The sequence below is a fragment of the Antechinus flavipes genome, chromosome 1, assembly GCF_016432865.1.
Source record: "Antechinus flavipes isolate AdamAnt ecotype Samford, QLD, Australia chromosome 1, AdamAnt_v2, whole genome shotgun sequence".
NCBI classification, from domain to species: Eukaryota; Metazoa; Chordata; class Mammalia; order Dasyuromorphia; family Dasyuridae; genus Antechinus; species Antechinus flavipes.
The window spans coordinates 534,687,332-534,714,873 of record NC_067398.1 but is presented as its reverse complement, the minus strand read 5'-3'; the positions used below and the strand labels follow the sequence as shown (position 1 = coordinate 534,714,873).

The following is a 27,542-nucleotide window of genomic DNA, read 5'->3' as shown; positions in this document are numbered from 1 at the left end:
AGTGTTAACTCAACTTGAAACAAGGTGATAACTCAAGGGAGACCTTAGAATCATAGTGTTAACTCGATGTAATTGATACAATGCTTGTGTTCACACCTTTACTCATTGGAGTTCATACATTTGAGAGGTTTCAGGGTTTAGTATGAGATATCCAAATTCACACCTCCTTTGAAGCTCTTAGGGCCAGAGAGCACTATGGGAGAAAACCCATAATCCCTTCTCTCTGATATATAAGAAGAAAGCAGAGGCCCAGTTAGGAGAGTTCAGCTGAATTACATTGGAGAGGAGCACTCTGGGCCAGACACAGAGCACTCTGGGAGAGCCAGAAGCCCTCTCTCAGAGGCAAGAAAGATTCATTACAACTTTTACCTTGGTGCTGGCTGGAGGCAGAGGCAGAAGCAAAGGACAAAGCTGCAAGAGCTCTCAGAACCAAGCAGAGAGATAGGCCTCTAAGCTAACCGGGCTATATTGGAGGCAATAAAAGGTCTGAACTTTTATCACCTGACTGCATTTGGGATAATTATTGATCTGAACTGATACTAGAAAACCACCTCCGCCAGAAAACCTCTCCGAGAAACCTGCTCTCACCCAGAGAGAATCATATTATATTTATTTAAAAGAAGAAAATCACCACATTTTGGCACCCAACATTCTAGGGTGAGGGAATACCATAAGCAAAGGACTGCCAAGGTAAGAGAGGTAGGATGAGATTGGGGAATATTCTACTTAGCAGTTTGGATTGACGAAAGAATTCACAAAAAGGAGTAGAGTAATATACAATGAGATTGAAGAGAGAGGTTGAAGCAGGATTGGGGAGGTTCTTGAATTACAAGCAAAAGAATGTCTTTTATTTGGTAAGCAATGTAGAACCACTGAAAGTCTTTAAGCAGGAGTGACAAGATCAGACCTGCACATTAGAAAGATTACTTTGGCAGAGGTTTGAAGCATAATTTTGGAAAGTGTCAAGTACTAGAAGAAGGGAGACCAATTCTGGGGGTTATCAGTAGTTTAAATTGGAATCAGGACAGGATAGCAAGAACACAAATTTTACATGAGGAATACTATGGGTGCAGGACCCATAGCACCTGATAAGTAATTGGAAAGTGATGGAAAGGGAAGTGAAAGATGACTCCAGGGCACATAGAATACTGATTTAGAAGAAAGGAGACCACCTTTGGGGTCTTTTAGTAAAATGTTTTTTCTTAAATTAAGGCCAAGAGTTTTTTTTTTTTTTTTAATGACTTGCCTGGGGTTAAAGAGGCAGTAAGTAAGGATTTGAAGCAAGGTCATCTGACATCAAATCCAGCCCAGAACTTTTGCTTATTTCTTTTCTGGAACATATGTTTGGTGATCATCATCAGGAATAGAGAAGGAGGCAGAACAATTTTGATAACAACTCCATTTATAATTTTTGATTAAAGTAATCCATTATGGTCTGTCAAATAGCAACAGATTGTACTTTGGGCCTTTCATGGATTGTATTGCTGGTAGGTACATTAGATTGATAATCTGTTTGGTTAAGAGTTACGTTTTAGAACTATTTTCTAGTTGTGCCTACAGATATGGTCCAACAGAAGCTATTTTGGCAATTGCAGTGATACCATGATGGTTTTCAGTGCATTTATGGAGGACATCAGCATATTTATTCTCCAAAGGTCATGAACCTAGCTGCCAACTTGGCCTTGAAAACCAAAGCGAAGAGGAAGTAGAAGAGAACAGGAAACTGAATAGAAAAGGAAACGGAACATTTTATAGTATAATTTTAATAGCTCCTGCCAAAATGGCCATGATCAAAGCCTGTTAAATCTAAGTTCCAAACTCATCTCCCCAAAATGAGCAATCCAGCTTATTGGTGAAACTAACCACACCTTTGGTGAAATGCTATTTAACTTTATAAACTATTATCTAGTTTCCATCTTCACATATTTCTGAAAGATTTTGATTCTACATTATCATGAGAGGAAACATTAAAAAGGTTGGAAATCTGGCACTTAATACAATGGAAACCATCGTTTCCATTTCAGTGAGGGAAAAGGATTTATACATACATGCATATGCACATACATACATACATACATAATACAGTAAAAAAAATTGTTGTAAATATGGAGGAAAAAGATAGGTAGAAATGAGAGATGTAGACAAAATACTGCATTCATTTCCCTGCATTTGGACAAAATTCTGAAGGATTGGTCAGACTCATATTTGAAATTTTCTTCCAATGCAATATAAATACCTAGTTAAGAGCCAGGTTTTGATAGATGAACATTTTTCAACTCTTTTAAAAAATTAAAATACAAACACCACACATACATACACACACACACACACATATCTAAAAAATAACTTTAGTTTTACTTTTTTTTTTTTTTTGCTTTTTTTAAAGTGTGGGTGACAGACTCTTAGTCAAGACAAAGTACAAATATTTACAGGTGATGGGGAGACACCATTTCCTCCCTCCAGACTTCAACTTGATGTCTGCCACATCATTTCATCCATTCAACAATCTCTCTCTTCTCTCTCTCTCTCTTCTCTCTCTCTCTCTCTCTCTCTCTCTCTCTCTCTCTCTCTCTCTCTCTCTCTCTCTCTTTCTCTTTCTTTCTTCAGCCATCTGCCAAGAGGAAATAGCTTTGCTGTATTGGGAGTCTGGGAATCCTAGAAAACAATCTTAAATCCATAAAATAATTGAAGTGCACATTTACTGAGCTGTTCAGTTCGATTCTGATTTTTATTACAATGTCAACAAGAGTTTAATTTGTTTTAAAGTTTAGGTTCTTAAATCTGAGTGATATACGGTAGTTTACGGCTTGCTGGCAACAGCTACTGTGGAAAAAAAAATGGAAAGTGCATATAAAGGCAATTCTAAGTTTGACATTGTGAAAGCAGGGAACAGTGCCAAGAGCAGCAAACAGCATGGCTTTCCCCAGCCTGGCTGACTTTAGGGACTGCTCGCTATTGACATCAGTCACTATGGGATCCATTTCCCTGCTCTAACAAATCTCATCTGGAGACTGTAATTAAAAAGAAATGTCTTAAAGTGCAATTTCTCTCCCTAAAACATTTACAGATGTTAACTAGATTGTTAATGGTGTAAAATGTCCGTGGGCGGACTTCTTCCTTCTTATCTAGTGTGTCAAAAATGAAGTCTCTCTAAATGAAGACTTAGTTTTTAGCAGGGGAAAAGGAAGAGGAGCACTTGTTTTGTTTTTGTTTTTGTTTTTGTTTTTCCAGTGTATCTTATTTACTAATTTGCAAGATTTTTTTTCTGTTTCTTTCTTCCTTTTTGGGGGGCTTATCAATAAAATGAGAAAGTTCCCAAAAGAGAATAGTGTTATCATTTTAGACACCTTCTAGAGAGTTTCATTGAATATGAATGTATTCAATGCTGCTGCAAACTTTCTATGCACAAAAGAGTTTTGAGTAATACATACTATTCTGAAATTTTAAAAAAATGTCACATAAAAATTTCTGCTTTGGTAACCCTATTTTCTGACAATATATTTTCTGACAATAGTTTGGCTGAGCCCTGGTAAAAATATTTGTAAAGACATACTGGACAGACCTGCAAACCAATCCATTTTATATATATACTGGACCGGAGAGGGGCTATTGCAAAAAATGGGTGAGCTTTCAGGACTAGTTGTCTCTGGAGATGCAAAAGGGGTTTTCTCAGCTTGGCTAAAGACTGTGCAAGAAGAAGTGTCTGCTTGAACGGACTGCACACGTGTCAGTTCCACCCCTGCAGGACAAGTGAAGTGGAACTTTTCTCAGAGCCAAGTACTTCATGATTTATACAGCCGTATCAAATAACTCCCGAGGACCCTGCACAAGGTGATGGCTAAAACCTCAGTACTGACATATGCAGCTGCCCAGACACAGTTGTCTGCCGCCTTCTGCCTTCCTCCCTGCAACTGGCTTTGATTGGAGCCAGAGGCTTGGGTAAATCACAGGCATCTCTCGATTTTTCTGAGGGCTGAGTTCTCACTGTTTTCCGGTACCTACTTCCTGCCATATCTATAACAACAGCAGCTGCAACAGCCTGATAGAGGGGAGTTCCAGGGCAAAGACTTGCAAAAAACGGGCTGGGAAAAGAGGACAGTTATTAGAAGCTGATAACACATATATACATATTCTGTGGCCTCAGCTACACTGTCACTGATGATAGCATGGGCTACTGTAGGGCTCCACTTTCAGAACAAAGCAAAATATTGCAATATGCTTATGGGAAAGATAATTCTCAGTGCTTGTGTTGGGATAAAAGAGGACGCTTGATTGTATTTGTTCTATTGAATGAATATCAAACTTTGATTAGCTAGAGTCTCCCAGGACCTGATAAGAAGGAATGTTCTGGGTTATTATCTGGAATTAGTTTTTTTCTGTCCTTCATTGTGTGGGAGAAGTCTAACAATGTGATTAGGCTGGAAGTAAGAACCCTTGTTTAGACTCTAATAAGTTAAAAGCATCAGACAAAAGGGGAAGAAAAGAATTCTTTTAAATCAAGGACAAAATCTAGTAATGATATGGATATAGAATATAATATCATCTAAGGCCAAAAAATTCAGTCTAACATTCACAATGAAATTGTGTCATTCTCATCATCATCAATCTTGGCTATGTTTTTAAATTAAGAATTAACATCAGCAACCCACAGAACTCAGTTGCAGATGAGAAAAATATGTTCATTTTCTGGTCATGAGCAATTGTTACATGAAGCAGTTAGGTGGCACAGTGGTTAGAGCTATAGCCCTTAAATGAGGAAAACCTGAGTTCAAATTCAGACTCAGATTCTTGCTAGCTCTGTGACCTTTGGTAAGTGGTTTAATCATTAGAGTGTTAGCTCCTTGAGGATAGGGATTGTGCTTGGAACCTAAATTAAAAAAAAAAAAAAAGGTCTCTCCCTCTCCAAGAACTTCATTCTATTAGTAGAGACCTAAACACATAATTGTGTCATTTTACTTATTTACATAAATATAGACATATTTTTATAGAATAAATACAAGATCAAATCATATTCTAGTTCTTTCCCATTATGTAGAGGTGATCTGATTTCTCAAAGGTTATGCCAGTAAATCATTAGAAAGACTTCAAGTATTGACTTGATAATGGATTCTTATGTCTGCTGTCCAATACTCAGTCTGTATAAATTCAGAGAGGATCATCACCAGGAGGATGTCCTCCTCCAAAATGATGATTTTTTTTTTGGTTGTAGAAATTCATTAAAAAATTTACTAAGGGAAGGTGGACAGCTAGATAGTGCAATGGATACAGCACCATGCCTGAAGTCAGGAGAACCTGAATTTAAATCTGGTCTCAGATACTTAACACTTACTAGCTGTGTAATCCTGATTAAGTCACTTAACCCAATTGCCTCTCAAAAAAAAATCCAATTTATTAAGGTATGGAAGACTTATAATCCATATAGGTTGAGAAAATCCCTACTCTGATGAAGTCACAAACCCTTGACATAATCAGCTATTACTTCCTCAAGAAGATTTTTTTTAAATAAACAAGCATAACTTATTTCTAGCTATCTTATATACATGGTAGGGACATAGACTTACTGTCTATATATTAATATCAACAACTAGTATTTATATAGGCTTTAAGATTTGTATAGTGCTTTACAAATATTGTCTCATTTTATCTTCACAATAACTCAGGGAGGTGGGTACTATTATTATACCTTTATATTACATTAGTCAGTCAGTAAGAATTTTTCCCCCTAAGGCAATTGGGTTTAAGTGACTTGACCAAGGTCACACAGCTGGGAAGTGTTAAGTGTCTGAGGTCAGATTTGAACTTAGGTCCTCTTGACTTTCAGGACTGGTGCTCTATCTACTGCATCACCTAGTTGGCCCTCAGTAAGAAATTATTAAGCACTGTATAACATATTTTAAGCTTTATGTTTATTAATATAGTTTATCAAGCAATGTATACTATATATCAGTTATTGTGCAAAGTAATGATGATACAAGCAAAAGAAAAGCAATCCCTGTCCTCAAGGAGCTTACAATCTAATGATTAAACCACTTACCAAAGGTAACAGAGCTAGCATGGAAGTCATTTAGTTTGGAGGGTACTTGTGGATTAAAAACATTTCAGATTGAAGCTTTTGTTTTTGACCATTTTTTTTCCAACTCTGAGATGTTTTCAAAAAATGCAGTCTTTAGGTGCACCATAAATAACTTGTTGAATTCAAGCTTCCCTTCTCACTCAAGAAAGCAATGTCAATGGGCTGAACTGAAATCAAATCTTGCATATCTGTACATTTACAGCTTTTCTTAAATCTCAAAGATACACAATTTAAAATTTTTTTTAATAATATAAATACACTATGATAAGGTTAAAAAAAAAAGACTTCACTGATTATCCAACTTTCCCTAACTTGAAATGAAAAATTTGTCATTAAAATTTGACTGAGAAGCCCATGTCTTTGTTCAATCACTCATTGGTAAGAAAGAATTACCTATGGGTAATGATGGCTACTGTGGGAGAAACCACAATGAACTAAGATTCAGAAGTCTTGGATTCTACTCCTAGCTCTGTCTCAGTCTAATTCCCTGACAACAGGAGAAATCACTTCATCTCTCAGTTTTCTTGCCTGAAAAATGGCAATAATAATACTTGTCCCATCAGAGGGTTCTGAGGATCAATTGATAAAAAAGGAAAGTGAAAGCACTCTTTAAAGTACAAAATGTGAGTGTCACATGACAGTGATAGTGATAATACTTCATAATTTACTGCTTGTTGGGAATGTCTGGCTAAAAATGAGATGATCTCTTTTTCTCAACTCCAGATCAGTCCAAAGTTTGTGTCATTAATAATTAAAACTAGTCCATATCTCTACTTGCCAATGTGCTGTATTTCCATAATGGATTTCCATAAGCAGGCCCATTTACTGTTTCAAAGGACTACATAAGAAAAGAGATGCTTTCCTTTTAAAGTGATCACTGAAGAATCTAGCTCCCTATTACCAAACCCTCCTGATGAAAGCAAGGTCAAGGCGGTAGAATGAAGAATTTGTGTTACAGTGGCTAGCTGTGTTTTCTATTACAGAAATGCTATTTCAAAAAGATATAGACAGAACAGTTAACTGCTCTGGACACCGTTTTCTCCCCAAAGAGACTCCAATCTTTGATTGTCGATCAACAGCAGGACTTTGCTGAATGCCTCTATTATGTATTTCAATGCCTCACTTTATTGCCTTTTGCAGAAATGACACAACATAGTAGCTTGCTACTAAATAATACTGGATGCTGAATGCATCTGCAGAGAGCAATATTAGTTCAGAGAGCTTTTTTTGAAAAGTATAAAGACTAAAGAAAATTAAAGCACATGGAGTTTTAGAATAGTAGTGTAAAAGCTGTTTTGAAATTAAGATAATGTCCTTTTAAAACTGACTTTTAGAAAAGAGACAGAAAAGGGAAAATTCAACTGTTGTACTTACAAAGGAATTGCAATCATGTGAGGTCAAGGACCTCATACACTAATGCTTGACCAATGACTATTATTACATGGTTTGCCCATGACAAATGTTAAAAATATTTCAGACAAATCTCACATTGCTTAGATGAAGAGTCATATCTGAACAATATTTCTTAGGTCTGTCTTTGCTTTTGCTAGTCACAAGTTTTCTTTGGCACAAAACCAGGATTATGAATGGACTTAAATGGTACTGAATCACCCAAAGTCCATCAAAACCTTCTTTCTAATTCTTTATTCCACTTGTTTCCATCCCTAACCAAAAATGAATGATTCTAAACAACTTTCAATATGAAGAAGTAATGGGAGAAACTTAATAAAATGTGGCAGCAAGATGATTAATTTTTCCTATTCAACTATATTTAAGCTATAGGATTTGTGGTTGACATTTCTATTGGAAAGATGAAAGCAAGTAGTTCAAAGCTTACAATATTTAAGGCAAATCATCCTATAAGCCAATTGATAAAGTTTACAGAACCTTGTTTCCTACCCTCTAACATAGAGAAAAAAGATACTGGAAGTAAAATCCTAATTAACGTGTTACAGGATTAAAATCTCTGACTTCTTTGATATATATTTACAGTGGCCAAAGATAGCCCTCCATTTTGAATCCTGACTCAGATGACATTTTCAGTTCTTCCATAGTTTTTTGAATTTCTTTTAATTAATGGGGCAACTGCTGTCCCTATTTATTTCATGCCTTGATTGCCTTGGCAAATTCATCTACTTTCAAAAATACTAGAGAAAAATGTTGCTATGACTACTGAGTCAATGTAGATACTGTAACTAATAGAATTTGAAACTAGTTTTCCCCTTTCTATTAACTTGCTTACAACAGAATTACAATACATCTAAGTCTCTGATAACTTATTGGTTAATATTTTAGCTCTCTCCACATGATTTTAATTTGATTCATTTTAATAAGCATTTCCTGAATGTTTTAGTACTTAATACAAACAAAGCACTTTCACATATATGACCTTATGTATCTTGACAATGACTCATAAAAGTTCAGTAAGAGAACATATCTCTGCCATTTTATTGAATAGAAATTAAGGCTCAAGAAAAAGTATCTTGCTTAAGGTCACAAGATGAATTTGAAATCTGAAGACATAGATTTAAATCTTGATGACTCTGTCATTTATTTTCTAGTGAACTTGGTCAAGCCATTAACTTTTCTTGAATCTCAGTTTCCTTATCTGTAAAATGAGGTGATAGGACCTGCATGTTTTTTGAGGTTATTTCTAGTTCTAGAACTATAATATCATGATCTGTAACTAGTGAGTGATACCAAGGGCTTAAATTTACATTCTCTGACTCCAACTCCTATTCTTTCTACTATGTCAAACCATCCCAAAACAGACTAGCTTCCATTTTATAAAACCTGTTTTAATGAAACATGATGCTAATTATTCCACTGTAAATGAAAAATCTAAAACTTTGTCAACATGCCAACCATATATATTTGGAAAGTTCATCTGCAGTCTTTATTTCTAACACATCCGAGTATCCTATGGTAGTATACCAGCATACATTGTGATACTAATCACAGATGAAGTTAGTAATGATAGCTTCTCCTCCATTGGGAAACTTCATGCCTTGGACTGGATGAGTCTGGGTTTTTTCATGGGTCTCCACAGAGCCTATTTCCGAAGACTGCTGAAACAACAATGTCAGTAGCCTGGTGGTTTGTGGTTTAGTTTTTATATCCTGCCATTCAAAGATAGACCTTCAAGTCCATTAAAGGGTTGACCCTAATGAATTATTTGCATTCTCAAATTCTTTTTTTCTATCCATCACTAGTAATCTACAACCTTAATGTTAAGGACTCAGCATGTTTGATCACAGTAATAAGTATTCTTTCAATCATCATTAGAGATGTGGAAGGTTCAAGACATAGGCACACGGCCAGATGAGTAAAATTTTCCATGAGGAAAGCTTTTTGTTTTTTCCCAGAGCTGCTCAATCTGAGAGAAGAGAGTGAAAAGGAAAGGAAAACTCACCATCCAGACTAGGGGTAGACTGTGTTTCTGCCCTTCCCAGTCTATTTGCATTTTGTTCTAGTGGCATCTGGACCCCCTGGAAATGAGGGAACTCACTTATTATTCAAAGGCTTCATTGTCAAAGTCTAGGGAAGGGGAGAGGGAGACAAGAAAGGAAAAGGAGAGCAAAATAGGCTGACTTCCTTGAGAGCTAGAAACCTTAATCATAAAACTGAGTTGTGTGAAAGGGGACCCATTTCAACAAAACAAGAATTCTGTCTCCACCATCTCCATTCAAATAAACTCTAGATCTAAACTCTACAGAACCTCAAAGATACACCACAGTACATTATTTTTTGCCAACTGGTTTAAAATTTACTATCTTGATGAACATAGACATATGAGTAAATTTGAATAATCTACTTCAAGAAATATTTTAATAAATGCCTACTACGTGCAAAACAGTCTATACACAAAAGATTAATGTTGCCCTATGGTTAAGACAGTAGACCAGAACATTAATATTCAAAACATTAGTAAAAGGGGTCATGATCTATGAACTGCTGCTTTTAAGGCATAATTTTAAATATATATGTTTAAAGTGAAGGCATCTTTGGGGTCAACGTTTTTAATAATGTAATTCCTGTGGTTTTCCCATATTTTGTTCTTTGAGAAGTCAAAACCTTGAACTTGGGACTTATGAATCTCTTTGAAAAGAACAAAATATCTCAAAACTGAAATAAGTATTTTTATGTTTATAAGCTCTATGGAAATCCATACTCATAGAAGAGATGATTAAAAAGGTTATTTTAAACTCCAAATAAGGTGGAAATATAAGGTCTACATAATAGATTCTCCCATATCCCAGAGCTTTATCTGTTTATTTTGACAAAACAGTGGCTTTTCGGAAAGTATATTATTAATGCTTCCAGGTACCAATACACTACTACTATGGACAGATGTCATTTTGATAGATTCTCAAAAGCTAAAATATTATAATAAACTGCTACATAATATAAATTTTAAAAGTTTAATAGACAAATTAAAAAAAAAAAAACAGTCCCTAGATATTTGAGCACTAAAAATAATAACCCATAGCAAATGACCAAATTCAAAATCTGTGGAAGTAAAAATCATATAGAAACTTCAGCATCAAAAAGAGGTCCACTGTGGTCCTAAAGGCTCTTCCTTCCCTAACCCATATCAATCAGAATATTTCCATTGCTATTTCCTTCCTCTTTAGTTCACATTATTCTTCAATTATATCTATTCTTTATATATATGTGTGTGATATATTTAATATGTCATGATAGACATATTCTCTGAAATCCCTGCTTTTGTGTTACAAAACTATCCTTCATCCTTAATCTCTCCCCCTACATTCCTTTTATCTCCTGGCAATAAAAAACTTGTTTTTCACTTGTAAAATAATTCTCATCATTTTCTCCTGTATGAGGCATTTTGTTTCCTATTTTAGGAAAGGGTGATAGGATATAAATTACTTTTTTTCTGATTCTCACTTCTGAACCTTTCATGTGGTACCACTACTTAACAAACTCTCCTACCCTGAGATAATATTAACCTATCTTGATACTTGTTGGAGACATCTATTGATCTTCTAAATATTCTGCCACTTTCCTTGGCCTATCCTCTCCTTCTCAAACCTTGTCATCCCTTTCAGGGATTTCCATATTGACACTGATGGTTCTTTTAATAACATGGCTTCTTCAATTTTCAGTCTCAATTCTGTATTTGTCCTACCTTAATCACTCATACGAAAGGGCACTATTTAGACCCTATCACCATTTAAAAATGCACTATTTCCAATATCCTTACTTTTAAAATTCCCCTCTCTAATTATAATAAGCTAAATGTCACCCAGTGCTTTAATCCTCCTAAATCTGTTCTTTGTTCTCATCATAATCCATTTTTTTTACTTCCCTTTGTCTTCAGAAAATGAGATCACTCTTATCTTTGCCAAGATAGACCCCTTCACTTGTTCATTTGATCTCATATCTTCTCAGCATTTTTGTCACCTATCTCTTATCATTTCCTTGCTTACTCACCTTCAAACTTTTCTTCTTGATCAGTTTCTTACCCTGTATTTACAAATATGTTCAGGCTACTTTAAATTTTTAAAAAATCCTTTCATATGATCCTGCCTTAACCTGTTTCTTCAGTATTACCCTATTCTCCTAGCCCAATATCTATGTATTTATTTACTTCCTTCCCTTACAGTCTTCCCATATCATTTTTTCCCCTTCTTTCAGTTCTCAAAGGAAAAAGTGGGCTTCTTCCTTGCCAATACCACTTCCCTTAAGCCCTTAAGCCCATACCCTCTCATCCCCTCCAAGACTTTGCTCAATCAGTCATTCCTTATATCTCTTACCTTCAATCCCTTCCTTTCTATTGGCTGCTTTCTGTTTGTCTACTAACACTCTTGGGTCTACTTATCCTAAAAAAAAAAAAAAAAATCTTCCCTTGACCTTTCCAACATCAGATATAGCCTCTTCCCCCTCTTTTCATACTTTCTATCATATGATTCCTCACTCTCCACCTAAGACTTTATAATTTTAATCCAATTCTCTATCAAAAGCTCATAAAGATAAAATGCTTAAAACAGGAGGATTCCAGTTCTAATTTTAAAATTCATTGTTTTTTTTTTTAAAGAATATTCTTTTTAGGTAGGCTATAAATTTAAGTTGAACTAAAGTAGATAAAAGCACATGTAAACACATTTTTCCATGATATATGCAAGTTCACATCTTTTCCCTCTACTGAAAGCTTATTTTTGGCTATCTTCTAAATATGAAATGCCCAACCCCAGTTTTAAAATATTCTAAGATGCCCCCAATTATCTCAAGGGATAAACTTAAAATATTCAGAATAAAATTAATTCTATTTTACTTTAATTAAAAATAAAACCAAAACCAAACAAAAGCCTTACAAAGTACAACTAAGTTTTCACAATTCAAACTGGAACACACAATCTGGCAAAGAATAATTCCTGTTAAAAGCACACATTTCTTTCTTGAAATTAGGACTGTCTTGGAAAATCAGGGATATATAATCACTGTACTCATAGAATTCATTTTTTATTTTGGTTGGGGAAGGAGGGGTGGCGGGGGATGAAGGTGTTGAGAAATCAAACAAATAACAATAGGATGTTGCAATTCCAAAAGTTTGGCAATCTGTTCTATCTAGAGAATGTTCTAGATGGATTTGAAGGAGTCCATGAAGAAGGTAAAACCTCCCCATGTTGGAGATTCCATTCAGATAACCCTGTCACTCCCAAAGTTTAATTTGCCCAAGTAATCCTCTTTCACCAACTAAAAAGTGCTGAACATATAATGAGATCAGCTTTACCTGAGGCATTTCTGGTTGGGCCAGAGACACTACAAGCTTATTTGTCTCCAGATCTTCAGGCACTGCTTCTTAAACTGACAGGAGTTTATATGTTCTATAAGACTTAACTTTTGCATGCAAGCATCAACCAAGCTTTCTTGCATTTGAATGGCTGAATTTTCGTATCAGTGCTACAGCAAAAAGAGGAGCAGCCCCTGGTGACATATTACACATATTAGTCTGCAAGAAACTCTATTACTGAGTCACAGAACCACATAAACTTAGAACTAGAAAAAAATCTCAGTCTGGTCCAATCCATTCATGATGAAGAATTTTCTCTAAAACATAGTGGTCATCTTGTCTTTGCTTGAAGACCTCCAGTGGTCTTCAAGGGAACATACTTCCTCCTGAGGCAGTACATTTGACTTCTGGATTACTCTAATCATTAAGACTTTTTTTCCGTGATTACATTAAGCTTACATTTTGTCCCCTTTCAATTTCTCTATTGTTCTCTCTCTCTCTGTGTGTGTCTCTGTCTTTGTCTATCATTCTCTTCTCTTTTCTAGGGCAAATTTTCCATTTTCCTTAATTGATCTTTATATGTCAATAACTCAAAAATTTTAACCATCCTCATTGATAACACCTTCCCCACTTTTCTGGATACTTTCCAGGTTATTAATATTCTTTCTAAAATATAGTACCCACAATTGATAACAAATAGTAGATATAACCTTAAACTTATAGTGTGTGTCCCTTTTCATTCAACTTTAGATAAATTGACCTTTTTTTGGCTGCTATATCCTGTTGACTCATCTTGAGCTTGCAGTCTACTAAATTCTCAGATTTTTTTTCTGACAATCACCTAGGCATGTCTTTCCTAATTTTTCATTTGTGAAATTGATTTTTAGAATCCAAAAGTAAGATTTCATATTTATCCTTATTAAATTTCATCTTAACAGATATGATCCAATGTTCTGAATTTCAACTTGGTCATTCAATGATTTAGCTATCAATCTTAGATTTGTACCATCTGAAAATTGGATAAGCATGCAATTGATGGCAGTACCTAAATCACTGATAAAAATTAACAAGACCATACAGAAAAAAACTGGGGTCCGCCACTGAAGACCCTTTCCAAGTTGACAATGAGCCCATTTGATTATTTTAGATCTGATCATTCAACCAGTGCTAATGTTTCTTCATCTTGTCCATAATAATAGAATGAGAGAATCTGTAAATGCTCTAGTAAATTCTAGATAGACTGAATCATTCTCTTGTTCTACCAGGTTAGTCATCCTTTCAAAATAGTTTTCATTAAAAAAAAAAAAAAAAGTTTCACTGGAAGCTAATCTAGTCTGAACTGTATTTGATAGTCATACTAATTTTCTGTAATCTTCCTTTTCTAAATATTCACTTATCCCTTTAATGATACATTCTAGAATTTTGACAAGAATCAAAGTAACCTATATTTGTAAATACTATTTTTTTCTTTTTATGAAAATCAGCTTATCTTGTTTCCATTCTAAAATAATTTACTTTCTGCCCAATTACTTTTTCTAAAAACTGTTTTATTGATGTTTTTTGAACATTACTGACTTCCCCATGACTCTTCTTCCAAGTAGAAAATATTCCCTCTTGTAAAAAAATAAGTACAACTAAACAAAATAAATCTATATATTGGCCATATATGAAAAATATGCCTCATTCTTACCTCCAAAATAATAAATGTTCATTTATCACTCAAATTCTGAAGTCTTTTAATGTTGCCTTCCTTTATATAATTGAGATTATTTCTCCATGGTCTTTTAAAATCACTGACAATGGTCCAACAATCCCAGCTTCAAATTTTATTTTCCTACTTCTCTTGGGTTTTGACTCACTATTAGTCTTTTTGTTTTGTCATTTCTACAATAAAGATCATTCTCCTTGGCTGAGCAGTAAAAATTATAATTGATAAGTTCTGCCTTCTCTCTATCACACTGCTATTTATTATATCACCTTTCTATGTAGTAGTCATATCCTATCTCTGATAATTTTCTGAATTAACTACTGACAACTATTTGTTTTATTTAGCATTCTTTGCAAGCCTCAATTCTTCTGAGGTTTGGCACTCCTGACAATATTTTATGGAGACTGTCATATTATATTCATCATCATTAATGGCCTTATTTTCATCTTCTGTTCATTAAAAATATTCTGGCTGGTTGGTGAGTTCCTTATGTGTCCACATCAATTTCCCCTTTTCTAATGAAAATTATTTCTCCTTACATTTTCTGAATTTTATTCTGAATGGCTTTCCTTCCTGGGCTAGTTTCCCCTGTAGAATTGTAGCACATAGAATATACCTACCCATTCTCTGAGATCTACAGTATATATGTGTGGGAGTGGGTGGGAGAACTCTATTGACGATAATGAATAAAAAAACTAGCAAGCTTCTAAAACATGTAATCTTTGACTGCTATCATAAGGGAGATAACTGTACCTCCTTTACCTGCTTTTCTGTTCCTTCTTCCTCAGACTAGCGTCTTCTTCATACTTCTATTTGAAGCTGCCCTGACTCTTTGAGTCTCTACTAAGTTTCCCAAAGTTTGTGGGATGGGATGATGCACTGAATTTAGGGAATCTCAGGGCTCTAGACTTCCATCAATTTGCTTTCACTTTATTACATTTTAAGCAAGCTTTTGGGAAATGTAATTTATTCATTTTATATTATAAATTTATTCTAGAGACATATTTTAACAATATGTTCATATGAAGAAATGGATTGAGTTCTAATCCACTATCTAAAAGCAAATATATAGAACACAAAACATTCATAACTTGGGGACTACCTGTAAATATGAATTCTGAATGAAGGCCTATGACAGTAATTTTCCCACTAGCTTGAGGTCCCTGACTGCAAATATTCAGCTGATAAAGTAACAGGTTGCCTTTTCAATACTCATTAGAAGTGGAGATGCTTTTCTAAAGTGCTTCTTAAATTTACTATATCTTAAGATGCTTTAGATGCTATTAGACAAGTCTAATATACTAAATGTCTAAACAAATGGTGAAGCCATTAGCCACACTTGGTAATGGTTTAAAGAAAGAAATGAGCATTATAATCTGCTTTCCTGATGAGAGTCTAAAGGATATTTTTACTGGGAATGGGCAATTTATAGTACAATCACTTAGAAGTAATGTGTGAAGTTCTTCACTTTCACCTGGACTGCCAGTTAAGGACGGTTAGGAATTCTTATTTAATTCTTTAAGAAAAATGGTGCTTTTCTTACTTTGCACTATTATGGTATAGAGAAAAAAGCACCAAATTTAAGTGTCACAAAGGCTGGGGCTTGACTTCTGCCTCCTATCTAGCTGAGTGACCTGTACAAATATCTTAATCTCTCAGGGCCTCAGTTTTCCCTTCTGTAGAACAGGAATAATAACAGCACTTAATAGTGTTGTTGTGAGGATGAAATGAGAACAATTATTAAAATGTTAGATCAATCTTCCACTTATTTATGTTTCTTGGCTGGGAGCTTCTGGTCTGGTGTACAAGTTAGAGCCAATATTTTGTCATCTAGAAACCTTGTGAGCCATAAAGCCTAGTGGTGATGCATTTCAAGGTACATGTCAAGACTGACTATTATAGAGATCTTTAACTTAAAAAGGATTTTTTTTTTCAGAGTGAATACAAATACAATTCTATTTTCAAACTCTGGAGTAGACTTTTTTCCCTTACAGGAGGATAAGAAATATTGCTTATTTTCCAAAGAGAATGTTTAAATTAAACATTTACTTTTCATCTTAAGATTTTGGTTTTTGAGGCTTTAATGGTGTATATTCATATATACAAATGTGTTTTTGGGGGGCAGCTAGTTAGTGTAGTGGATAAAGCACCAGCCCTGAAGTCAGGAGGACCAGAGTTCAAACATTTCCTGACTGTGTGACCCTGGGCAAGTCACTTAACCCCAATTGCCTCAGCAAAAAAAAAAGAAAAGAAAAGAATACATAAATATGTTTTTATATACAAGATATTCTCATAACTTTGTTAGCTGTTTTTTTTAGGAACGTCTTTAGAATATTTGACCTACATCCTGACATCTAGGGGAGAGGGTGGGGGGAAAGAGGGGAAAAATTGCAACAAAAAGTTTGGCAATTGTCAATGCTATAAAATTACCCATGCATATAACTTGTAAATAAAAAGCTATTAATAAAAAAAAAATTTGACCTAATCTTGGACCTGATTTAGATCAAAAAGAGTGAATAGCATCTTGATCTATCTTATAGGCTAAAATTTTTTTTTTTTAAAAAGAAGGAAGAGAGAAGGAAGGAAGGAAGAAAAAATCTTGTATTAATATGTAGCTTGAGAAATATTTAAAAGCAAATGGAAATAGAAGCTATAATTCAAACTTAAAAACAATTTTAAAAGGAAAAAATTATCTATAAGACCATAAAATAAACTTCACTGGGCTTATCCTTGATTTCCATCTTTTTAGTTATCCTCAAAAAAACTATCCAAAAGGAGAAGTTCAGGGGAGAGAGAGAATGAATAGAATTTTAAGAAATTTTGAAATCAAATCTATCCTTTCTGAATATAAAGGGAGAAGATAATTTTTAAGAGGTACGGTGGTACAATGGAAAGATCATTAAATTTGAAATTAAATAACCCGAGTTTGAATCCAGATTTTGCCATTAACTTGACCGATATAACCTTGGCAAATCATTTTAATCTAGTGGGCTTCAGTTTCCTCATCCATAAAATGAGAATATTGGATTAGGAGACCTCAAAGGTTTCTTTCAATGATCAATGATCCTACAAATCTTTGTGCTCATGTAAATCCTCTGCTAAAGTCTATTTCAGCCCTAAAGCTATTATCCTAATCCTATACATGAGATACATTATTCTGAATATAGCCCACACTTTTACCCCTTTAAAACCTTAAAAAAAAAACCTGAATGATTCATAATTGATATCATTTTTCCCCGTGTATCACCTAAGAGTATTTATAATTGATATCCTTTTTTCTCCCCATGTACTCCTTTCAAGCTCTAAGCCAGGGTTCTTTATTTAGGGTCCATGAACTTGTGTTTAAAAGTTTTTTTAATATCTATTATCAAACTAAACCTTATTATTCCTTGTAATATTAGGCATTTTATTTTATGCCATAGAAAAGTAATATTCTGAAAACAGCTGCACAGGTTTCACAGAATGCCACAAACAACCAAGGCATAAAACAGTGAAGAATTCCTTCCAAACAAATATCTCTACATATGTTTTCCCTTTTATACAGTTCTTATTTTAGGGATATAACTTGTACTTGGGTCAATATGATAATTCAAACACCAGAAAAATTGATGCTGTTTCACTAGTCTTCTTTTTTAACTCCCATACACAAGCTGGATGCTATTTCTTAATCTTCAAGTCAGTGTGCAAATAACATATATGAAAACCTTTGCTGAAATCAGCACCAGAAGACATATTGAGGCAGAAGTGCAGAGGCCATTAAAATTCAACCTAATTGTGTTCTCACAATTCTCACAACTCTGGATTTACATAAAAAGAGGATGAAGCACCTGAGAAGTTTTGAAAGGGGGCAGAAAATTAGAGTCATGAAATAATAGAGCAAGAAGGACCCCAGAAATCCATGTTCTTAATGAAAAAGATTTAGGGAGGCCATATAATCCACCTCTTTGATTTTACAGATGAGGAAACTGAGGTCTACAGAGGTTATGACTTTTGCCTGAGTAGTAAAATAGTAGAGCCAGAATTCAGTGTGTCCTCTGATTCCAAGTCTAGTATTCTTTCCATTGTTCAACATTCTCATTTTGCACATGAGGAAAACAAGGCTGATAAGTCAAGTGGCCTGCACACAACTGCTTAATATCAGAATGGATACTAGAACCCAGGTGACTCAATGCTCTGGCAGTGCTACTTGGGTGGAGCAAGGACCAGAAATGTCTAGCATAGCTCTTTCTACATAACAAACACTGTATTTTTAGGGAATTAATGTATTTGTATTTTTGGAGTAAATAAATGAATGACCAAATACATGAAAATAGCTGAATGGTGGCTTCCTCCAAGACAGTTTTCCTATGCCATTAAAAAAAAAATGCTCTAAGAAAGTCACTTTTGCTTCCTAGTGGTTACAAAAACTGATATCCTTCAGAGAAAAATTTAGAAGTCACCAGAAAATTCCACAGAAGAAGACAAGCTATCTTTTTTAGAATTTGGACAGGGAATTTATGTCCACATGTTTGGTAGCATAGAGCAGGCTAGCATCAAATCACACATTTAGCATTTCATAAAAATCAAGCCCTATGGGAAAGAACAAGCAGAATAAGTTTAGGATGAAAGCCAGGGTCTCTTGTCTATGACAAAGCTCAGTTTCACTGAGATATGAGGTATAGTCATATTTACCACTGATCAATTTAAGTACTAACAGAATTGTCTGCCACAGAGATGAGTAAATGGGTCATGACCGACATGGCTACTTTGTGCCCCACTCACCTTTGTGGGGAATAGAAGTAGTAGTTATGTGAGATATGTAGAATGAAAAATAAATTAAAAATGGAATATTCACACATAAATCAAAACATTTTTACTATACCAACTTATAAGTAAACAAAGTACTCCTAGAAAATTGTTAAGCATGATACTGGAAGTGCAGCTGATTTAAAAGAAGGATGTGGGCAAGAGTGAAGGTGTCAATCTTTCTCATGGTACTCTTTTCACAGTATCATCACTTGTCTTTTATATTTCTTGAGATGGAGTTGAAATATGACTGATATTATAGAAACACCAATTAGAAATTCTTTAAAAACACATATCTAATCCACATGGTAAAAGAAGCATCTGACTAGTTCTTTTTAGACCAAATTATATGATTTAGGGCAAAAATTTTTAATTTGATAATGTAACCATGAAGCTGACCTTATCAAGAGTGAGTAGGGCAAAGACTTCCCAGGATTCTATTTTTCATCTGAATGAGTAAACATTTAAGTGCTGGCAGTTTTGTCCCTGTCTCTTTTATAAACAGCATGCTTTATTTGCTATGGCCCATTTACTCACTGGCCAAAATCAAGCACCACGAGGTCTCTTATAATAGAGACAGCTAGGTGAGAAAGTGGATAGAGTACTAGATTTGGAATGAGGAAGACCAGACTTCAAATCCAGCCTTAAGACACTTAACTAGGCTAAATTTCTGCCTCAGTTTCCTCATCTCTTAAACAAATACAATAATAGCACCTGCTTCCCAGAGTTGTCATTAGAATAAAATGAAGTAATTATAAAAGCTCTCTGCAATCTTAAAATACCATGTGAATACTAGCTATTAATAACCATTTTTAAGACTCAGTTTAGGTATAATCTCCAATTCCAAGTCTTTCTTGATCCCCTGAATTGTTGATGGACTTTCCCACCTAAATTTATTTTATGTCTACTTATCTGTGCACATGCTAGTAGAAAAGAAATTCTTAGAAGATAGTGGCTATTTGTGACCTGTATTGTGTTGATGTTTAATAAATGTTTGCTGAATTGAATTAAGCTACAATCATGGATTCAATTCCTATGAAGGGTAGCTAGCTATTCTCTGTTCCAAGGTTGACTGCATTCTATCCCCAGTCATGGCCCTTCCAAAATGGATAACACTGGACAAATGAGGATGAGAAGAGAGAATGTTAATGGATCAGTGTAATTCTATCATCATCAGTGGAGAAACAATTTTAAACTTTATCTTCTGATAGTGTCCTCTGTTAAAAAAAAAAAAGGAAAGAAAGAAAGAAAGGAAGGAAGGAAGAAACAAAGAGAGAAAAAGAGAAAGAGAAAGAGAGAAAGGAAGGAACGAAGGAACGAAGGAATGAAGGAAGGAAGAAAGCTACACGGAAGGAAAGGAGACAATTTCTGAAATAGAAGAAAATTCAACATCCAGTGAATATTTTTCTGGAAGGGCAATTAAAAGGTGTTTTTCACTTCATTGAGGAAATAAATGCAAATAGCTTAATCATTTATACTATCTTTCTCCTGTGAGGATTTTCTATCTTATCCAGTTGTATCAGTTTTTTTTTTTTTTTTTTTTTTTAAGTGTGGTTGATGGTAGGGAAGTAAAGGAGCAATGGAAGGGTGGAGAAAAGGGTTTACATTTTCTAGATGTGACTAGTTTTTGGTTCGTGAAACAATTTGTATCTAGATAAACTGGAATTATTTCTTTATGAATAACCCCCTGACTCCCACACAAGCAACTGGCAACAGAGTTGTGCAAGTCGCATAAAAGCATTAATGAATTGGACTCTTAATGAGCAAAACACCTCAGGCTTTTTGGTCATGTGACTGATTAGTACCTCAATTAGAGTTTTCCCAGAACCAAATAGGAGAATGCTATTATTGCAAGTCAATAATGCTTCAGCGTCACATTGTTTCAAATAGAAAAAGAAGTCTTTCAAAAAAGAATAAAATAAAATGAGGTACAATGAATTAGTTGCCTGATGTAACTTTTCCCTGAAAGACAATTAAATTCAGATGTTCTTGGGCACCAATTAGTTTGTCCACAATTAGAAAATTTCTCTCTTTTAAAATAACCTTTAATATGTGATATTCAATTACATTTCTATTCTGAAGAATCTTACATGTTGAGTTGAGGGGATGGTTAAGAATACTATGGGGATACTCAGCGGTGAGTACTAAATCATAGTTCAGAAAGAATGTGTAATCATATTTCTTATTATGTCTTCATTCCATTCACATAATAAATCTTTGGTAGCCAAGTCCTGACAAGTTCACCACAGCATTTTAATGTTGTGGAATTTTTGGTTTTGTTTTGTTTTGTTTTGTTTTGGTTCTGTTTTATATAGCTGGAAGAAAGAGTCACTAAATGAAATGTAGTTTTTTAAATGCCAAGGGGCTAAAGAGCTGGGCCAAAAGCCATGCTTATGGATAGGTCTCAGTTCTAATTGGAACTTTTCTAGCTAAAGTTCAGCAGTTAATATTTTGTTTCAGACAGCAGATTTGGCCATTTTAAATTTTAATGTGTTACCACTGGGATGATCATCCAGCAGTTAGACAGGTGTGCAGGTCACTGGCAAAGGCATAAGCCAAGACTAAGTGGTTAAGCTCACTGCAATGTAATTGTTGGTCATGCAGCTAGCTCTGTGGTGATTCACAGCAAAGAATATATTTTTGTTACTGCAAACGAAACTAAAATAACTAGTTTTCATACGGAGACTATCAGAGCAACTTGGTGCATAGTTCCACAACTCAGTTAATGGACACACTCCTCCTTCCAAAATTCTGGTATGGTTAAAAAAATAAACAAACAAACAAACAAACAAACAAAAAAAAAAAACCTCACTGATACCACAAGATGGTGGAATGCAAGCCTCTACAGCTGTGGAGGACTTACCATCATCCAGGTACAACTGGTCCAATTCCTCAGGTTCTCGCTTGATCGTTACGGGAATAGGGGCCAAATTATGATTACTGTCCTCATGCAACTCTGGCAATGACAGTGGCTGATTGGTTGGAGATTCATTTCTTTGAACTTTCGGCAGTTGGTGCTGCTGTTGACCCATTATGGATGAGTGAGTTGGACTGCAGGACTGCAAATAGGTTGACTCTTGGGTAACAGATGGAACTGGAGAAGAGGGACTGTTGGGATAGAGTGTTTGTTGGTAACCAAGGGAACAGCTACTGCTCAGATGTTGACTCACCTGCGGCTGCAGCATGATGTGAGATGATTGATCAGGAGAGCTTGGGTGTACAACTATAGACCTTGGCACTTCCTGGATGGTAGGGACACCTCCAGCGGGCTGTTGAAGTCCTAGGTGGCTGTGGCCTGGATTCGTGATGCACTTGTTGTAAGCAGAAGAGGACAGGTCATGAAGCTTGGGGCTTGAGTTGGGAGAGGATGACATCACAGTGTTTCTCTGCTGACAGGAAGTGAAGCCAGCCACAAGGCAAGAACCAGGATCAGGAGGCATCATGATCTGTTGGCTGTAGTATGGCTTAGAGAGAGGGTTTAATCCTTGGTTCATTGGTCCACAGGTTTGAGCAGGCTCATAGTCATCAGTGGGTTCTGTTTTTATAATTGGAACTGTTAAAAGAGAAAAAAGTTATATAAACATGAGTTGCATATTGGTACAACCAAGTTGGCCTGTGACTAGGATACCCTTTGCAAAACAAACAACGGTTTGAATAAGTCTCTGTGTGTCTTTTGCCTCATTTTCCCAGTCAATAAAAAAAAAAAGAGGGGGAGAGAGGGAGAGGGAAAGGGAAAAAGGAAAAGGGGAGGGAGGAAGAGAGAGAGAGAGAGAGAGAGAGAGAGAGAGAGAGAGAGAGAGAGAGAGAGAGAGAGAGAGAGAGAGAGAGAGAGAGAGAATGAGTCATCAACTCAAGAAAGTCACAGCTGGTTCTAATATTGAAAAGGACTATTTTCTTTGGAATCTCCTCCAGCACTAATGTGCTATAAAAATCTATTTGCAAATAGCTACACTGCAGTAGAAGCTCTGGACCCAAGGGCTCTATGGATTTGTAGTAATCAAAGCAAAAATTTTAACTTGGATGTACTACTGCATTTCTCCGGCTACTGATGGTCCATTTGATAAATGTCTGCACATTTGGTAAACTTGAGCATAATAAGATGGCTTTTAGAGGTCAGAAAAAAATACAATTGTAGATATTTGTTATTATAACCAGCTATGTAAAAGCACTTAATTGATATGAATTTTTCAAAGAAAGAAATGAAAATTTTAGAGCATGTTAAAAAATCTCTCTCCTCTCCTCCTCCTCACCTTTTTATCTTCTAAGTAGTTTTCCAAAGGTGTATTCCATTGCAACAAACAGGATTTGTACTATCAGGTGGCTAAGTGTATTAGTGATAAGGATAGTTCACCTTGGATTTCTCCACTTGCCCATTTTCCTGACCAAGACCACTGATATAAAGCACTGTATTAGAAGAGACATAATTTCTGAAGCCCATATCAATGGTGTAGGGATATATTTGAGAGTCTAGTGTATAATGGCCACACTGTAAGACAATATGCAACTAATACTCATATTATTTAACCATATATTTAATTGCTAAATCATTATCACATTGGAATTCTGTGTCAAATTTGAACTCCCAGGTAACAAGAAGTATTTATGTATAAGATACCTATGGGTAATATAACCTCTTTGGCCTTAAGTATTTTGAAGTAGAAATAGGGGAAAAGTACCTAAGAGTAGGAAAGTGGAACCTAGTTGTATACATTTCTGAGTTTTAAAGACTTTGCTTTCTCAAGAAGCACTTATGGGGCAGTTAAGTGGCACTGACCCTGGGGTCAGGAGGACCTGAATTCAGATGTAGCCTCAGACACTTGACATATATTGGCTCTGTGATCCTGAGCTAGTCAGTTAACCCTTAGAAGAACTTAAAATTTGTATGAATACCATCTCCCTTTTACAAAGTATACTTCTCAACTTTTGTTTTCCTAGTTAGAATTTAAAACAAACAAACAAACAAACAAACTCATACATACAGAAGAGAGAAGAAAGGAAAAATAATGAAGGATGAATACAAAAGTGTGTAGCATGATCCTATAAGAACAGAATCAAGTATGCTAACATCAGAATGAGTTAGGGTTGGCATGGTAAACAAAGAACAGTACAAGGGGGATCTTAAGGCTATATCGGGGCAAGTGGATTATTGAAGAAAAAATAAGAATGGTATTCTGTGTGTATGATCCAATGATGATGGAGAAGACAGAGCTTTTCAACTCATAGTTTGGCTTTTGTGGTTCTTCTTTCTGCCAAGGAGATAACTTTGGATCAGAAAAAAAATGGAATAAAATTGGCAAATATAGACTTGAAAAACCAAGTAAACAGGGAGACATTAAGAAAGTAAATATTTTAAAGAGCTTAGCATGGTGTCTGGCACACAGCAGACGCTTAACAAATACTTGTTTTCTTTTCCTCCTTTCCTTCCTTACTTCCACCCACATCTTACTTCTTTCCTTCTTTCTCTCGATAAATTCAGGTCATCAGTTTCATAAATGATTCAAGAGTAATGAAAAGACTGGTAGACATTTTAGTTTTAACTTTGTATTTCCAGTGCCTAGGATAAAACTTTGTGTATAATAGTCATTACCAAATGCTTTTTGAATTTAGATGAATGTAATTATTGATTCACTGATAAAAAATTTCTGGAAGACTATGGAAACAAAGAGAGGATACTATAACTGAGGGAAAATGAATGTTTGCCTCATTTTTTAAAGGCAAAGAATAGAATCTACAAACTATAAACCAGTGAATTTGACTTGGTTCTTGGGGAAATTATATTAAATATTAATAAAGAGATAGCATGCAAGCATCTAGAAAAGGAAGTAGTCCGTTCCTATAAAGATTTAGTGTGAGTTCATGAAGGAGAGGTAATAACAGACTAACCTCATTTTAATTTTTGAAAGATTGCTCGATTTATAGATCACAATATTTCAGTTATAATTTAATTAAATTACAGCAAAGCATTTGATGAAGTCTGAAGCTAGCTATTCTTGTGACTAAGATTTAGAGATGAAGTTTGGTTGAGAGATACATTTATGATTCAATGACAGCTTGTAAGGACATCTCTGATGAAATTCCTCCTGGAATCTGAGCTTGATTTTATACTGTTTAAAATTTTTATTGGCAACTTAGCCAAAAGCATAGATAGTATGCTTATAAAGACTGCAGATAATATAAAATGAGGCAAGATAGCTAACATTTATAACATAATCAGAATCCAGAAAAACATCATCAAGTTAGAATATTGGATTGAATCAGAAGACGAATTCTAATAGGGATTAATTTAAAATGTTACACTTTAGTTCAAAAAGATAACTTCAGGAATAGAAAACAGGGAAGGCATAAATGCAGAAGTTTGTCTTAAAAAGATCAAGGAGTTTTAATATCCCAGAAGTACAATATGAGTCAACAATATGATGTGGCAGCCAAAACAAAACAAAAAAACAAAGGAATCTTGGACATTCCAAGATTAAAGATACATATTGTTCAAGATTAGAGAACTTAATAGTCCTAATGTATTTTGCCCTTTTCAGATCATGCCTGGGATACAGTGTTCAATTCTGAGTGCTATATTTTGGGAAAGATAATGAGAAACTATAGAATATCTAAAAGAGGACAACCAAGATAATAATAACACTCAATATATCCCAAATGAGCATCAGTTGAAAGAGCTGAGAATTTTCAGGTAAAAAGAAAAGACTAAGGAGGAAAACAAAATACCTGCCTTCAAACATTTGAACATGTTAATCTGTGGAAAGAGGGAATAAAGCCAAATTGCTTAGTCTAAATAGGGTTAAACTAGAAGCAATAAGGGAGAGTTGCAAAGAGGCAAACAGGGTTTCATGTAAAGTCTAGAGTGACACCAGTTAAGTTGTAGAAAGGATACTTAGTTGCAGGTTGGACTATATGGCTTTTCCAACACAGATTCTAAAATTCTGATTCTTTTGTTTATTTCCTTGTTCATTCCACACACATCCCTACCTCTCACCTCCTGCCAAATTTTATGTAGTTTTCACTAGAACTGGGTACAGGTTTCCTCAAACTTCTAGTTGAAACACACACATATGCATACATACATAGTCACACAAACTTACATTTATAACAGATGATAAAGTGCAGTTTGGAGATGAACAGATCATGTATAATGAATTGTCATCAAATTCCTTTTGATTATATTTTCACTTGCTCACATGCTGTACTTTGGTGAAGTTTTGCAACCTCCCTCAGCTACAATAAAGGAGATTCCAGTTCAAGAATAGATTTATGAACCTATTTTTATATTCTCTTTTAATTATATACTAAGATGCCTTTGTGTGCAATCATAGGCACAATACATAGGAACATATACACACAGAGGTAGTAAGCAAAACAAAAATTATATTCCTAGATAAGAAAATAAGGTACAAATGTGTTAATAAATTGCTTTAACAAAGAACTCTTGAGATCATATTCTCATATGTTTCATATTATAGCCCAGTACACTATCACAAAATTGCTAACCAGATGTAAACAAGCATCCTTGATCAATGACTTTTTCTGACGCATCTCAATGCCAAAACACCTGGATTTAAACAGCACTAAGACTTTTTTCCTTTGACAGGATTATCTATCAATGGTCTTCTATTAGAGAGGATAGACTCCTGCAAAGTTAACCTTGTGGATTTTCATCCTTTGAGACTAACAACTAAAATTTCTTCCTATGCTGAACTTTGGTTTAGCCTTAATTTTATCTTTCTCTCTGTCTGTCTGTCTCTCTAATAATGTTTGCTGACATATAGTTGGTCATGTATGTAGCTGCTAAATGGAAATACAAGTGAGACAATCACCTAGCATTTATATACCTTATATATACTTATATACCTTATACTTAGTATAATACTAAGTTGTCAAAACTAAGCTGTTCAGGTAGAACACAATTCTATCTTATTTTTGTCTCCATCTTGTCTGTTCCTGTCTACTAAGCCTTCTTCACCTCTGCCCCTCCCCTGCCCCATACATTAGTGTTTTATTTGCTAAGGAACACAATCCTTAAAAAAAAAAAAATTATTATTTAAGAATGTTATAAAAATTCCATGAGGGAAAACTAGAAAAAATATAAAAGAGAATATTATCCTTGTTCTGTGTATTTTTACAGAGCAGCTCTTATTCAACTGGTTTAAAAACAAAACAAAACAAAAACAAAACAAAAAAACAAAAAACAAAAACAAAAAAACAACGGT

The 27,542-nt window shown here is 34.8% G+C and overlaps 1 protein-coding gene across 3 annotated transcripts in view; it reads right to left on the bottom strand.

Moving 5' to 3' along the window:
• The window catches only part of NFATC1 (nuclear factor of activated T cells 1), a 201,418-nt gene that overhangs the window by 22,604 nt on the left and 151,272 nt on the right, over positions 1-27,542 (bottom strand). For 2 of the 3 annotated variants that reach the window (XM_051970556.1, XM_051970557.1), the window contains exon 9: positions 22,187-22,876. In XM_051970556.1, coding sequence (XP_051826516.1) covers positions 22,187-22,876 — 690 coding nt within the window. The remainder of the gene's footprint in view (positions 1-22,186; positions 22,877-27,542) is intronic. The other variant, XM_051970558.1, reaches the window with a different exon arrangement.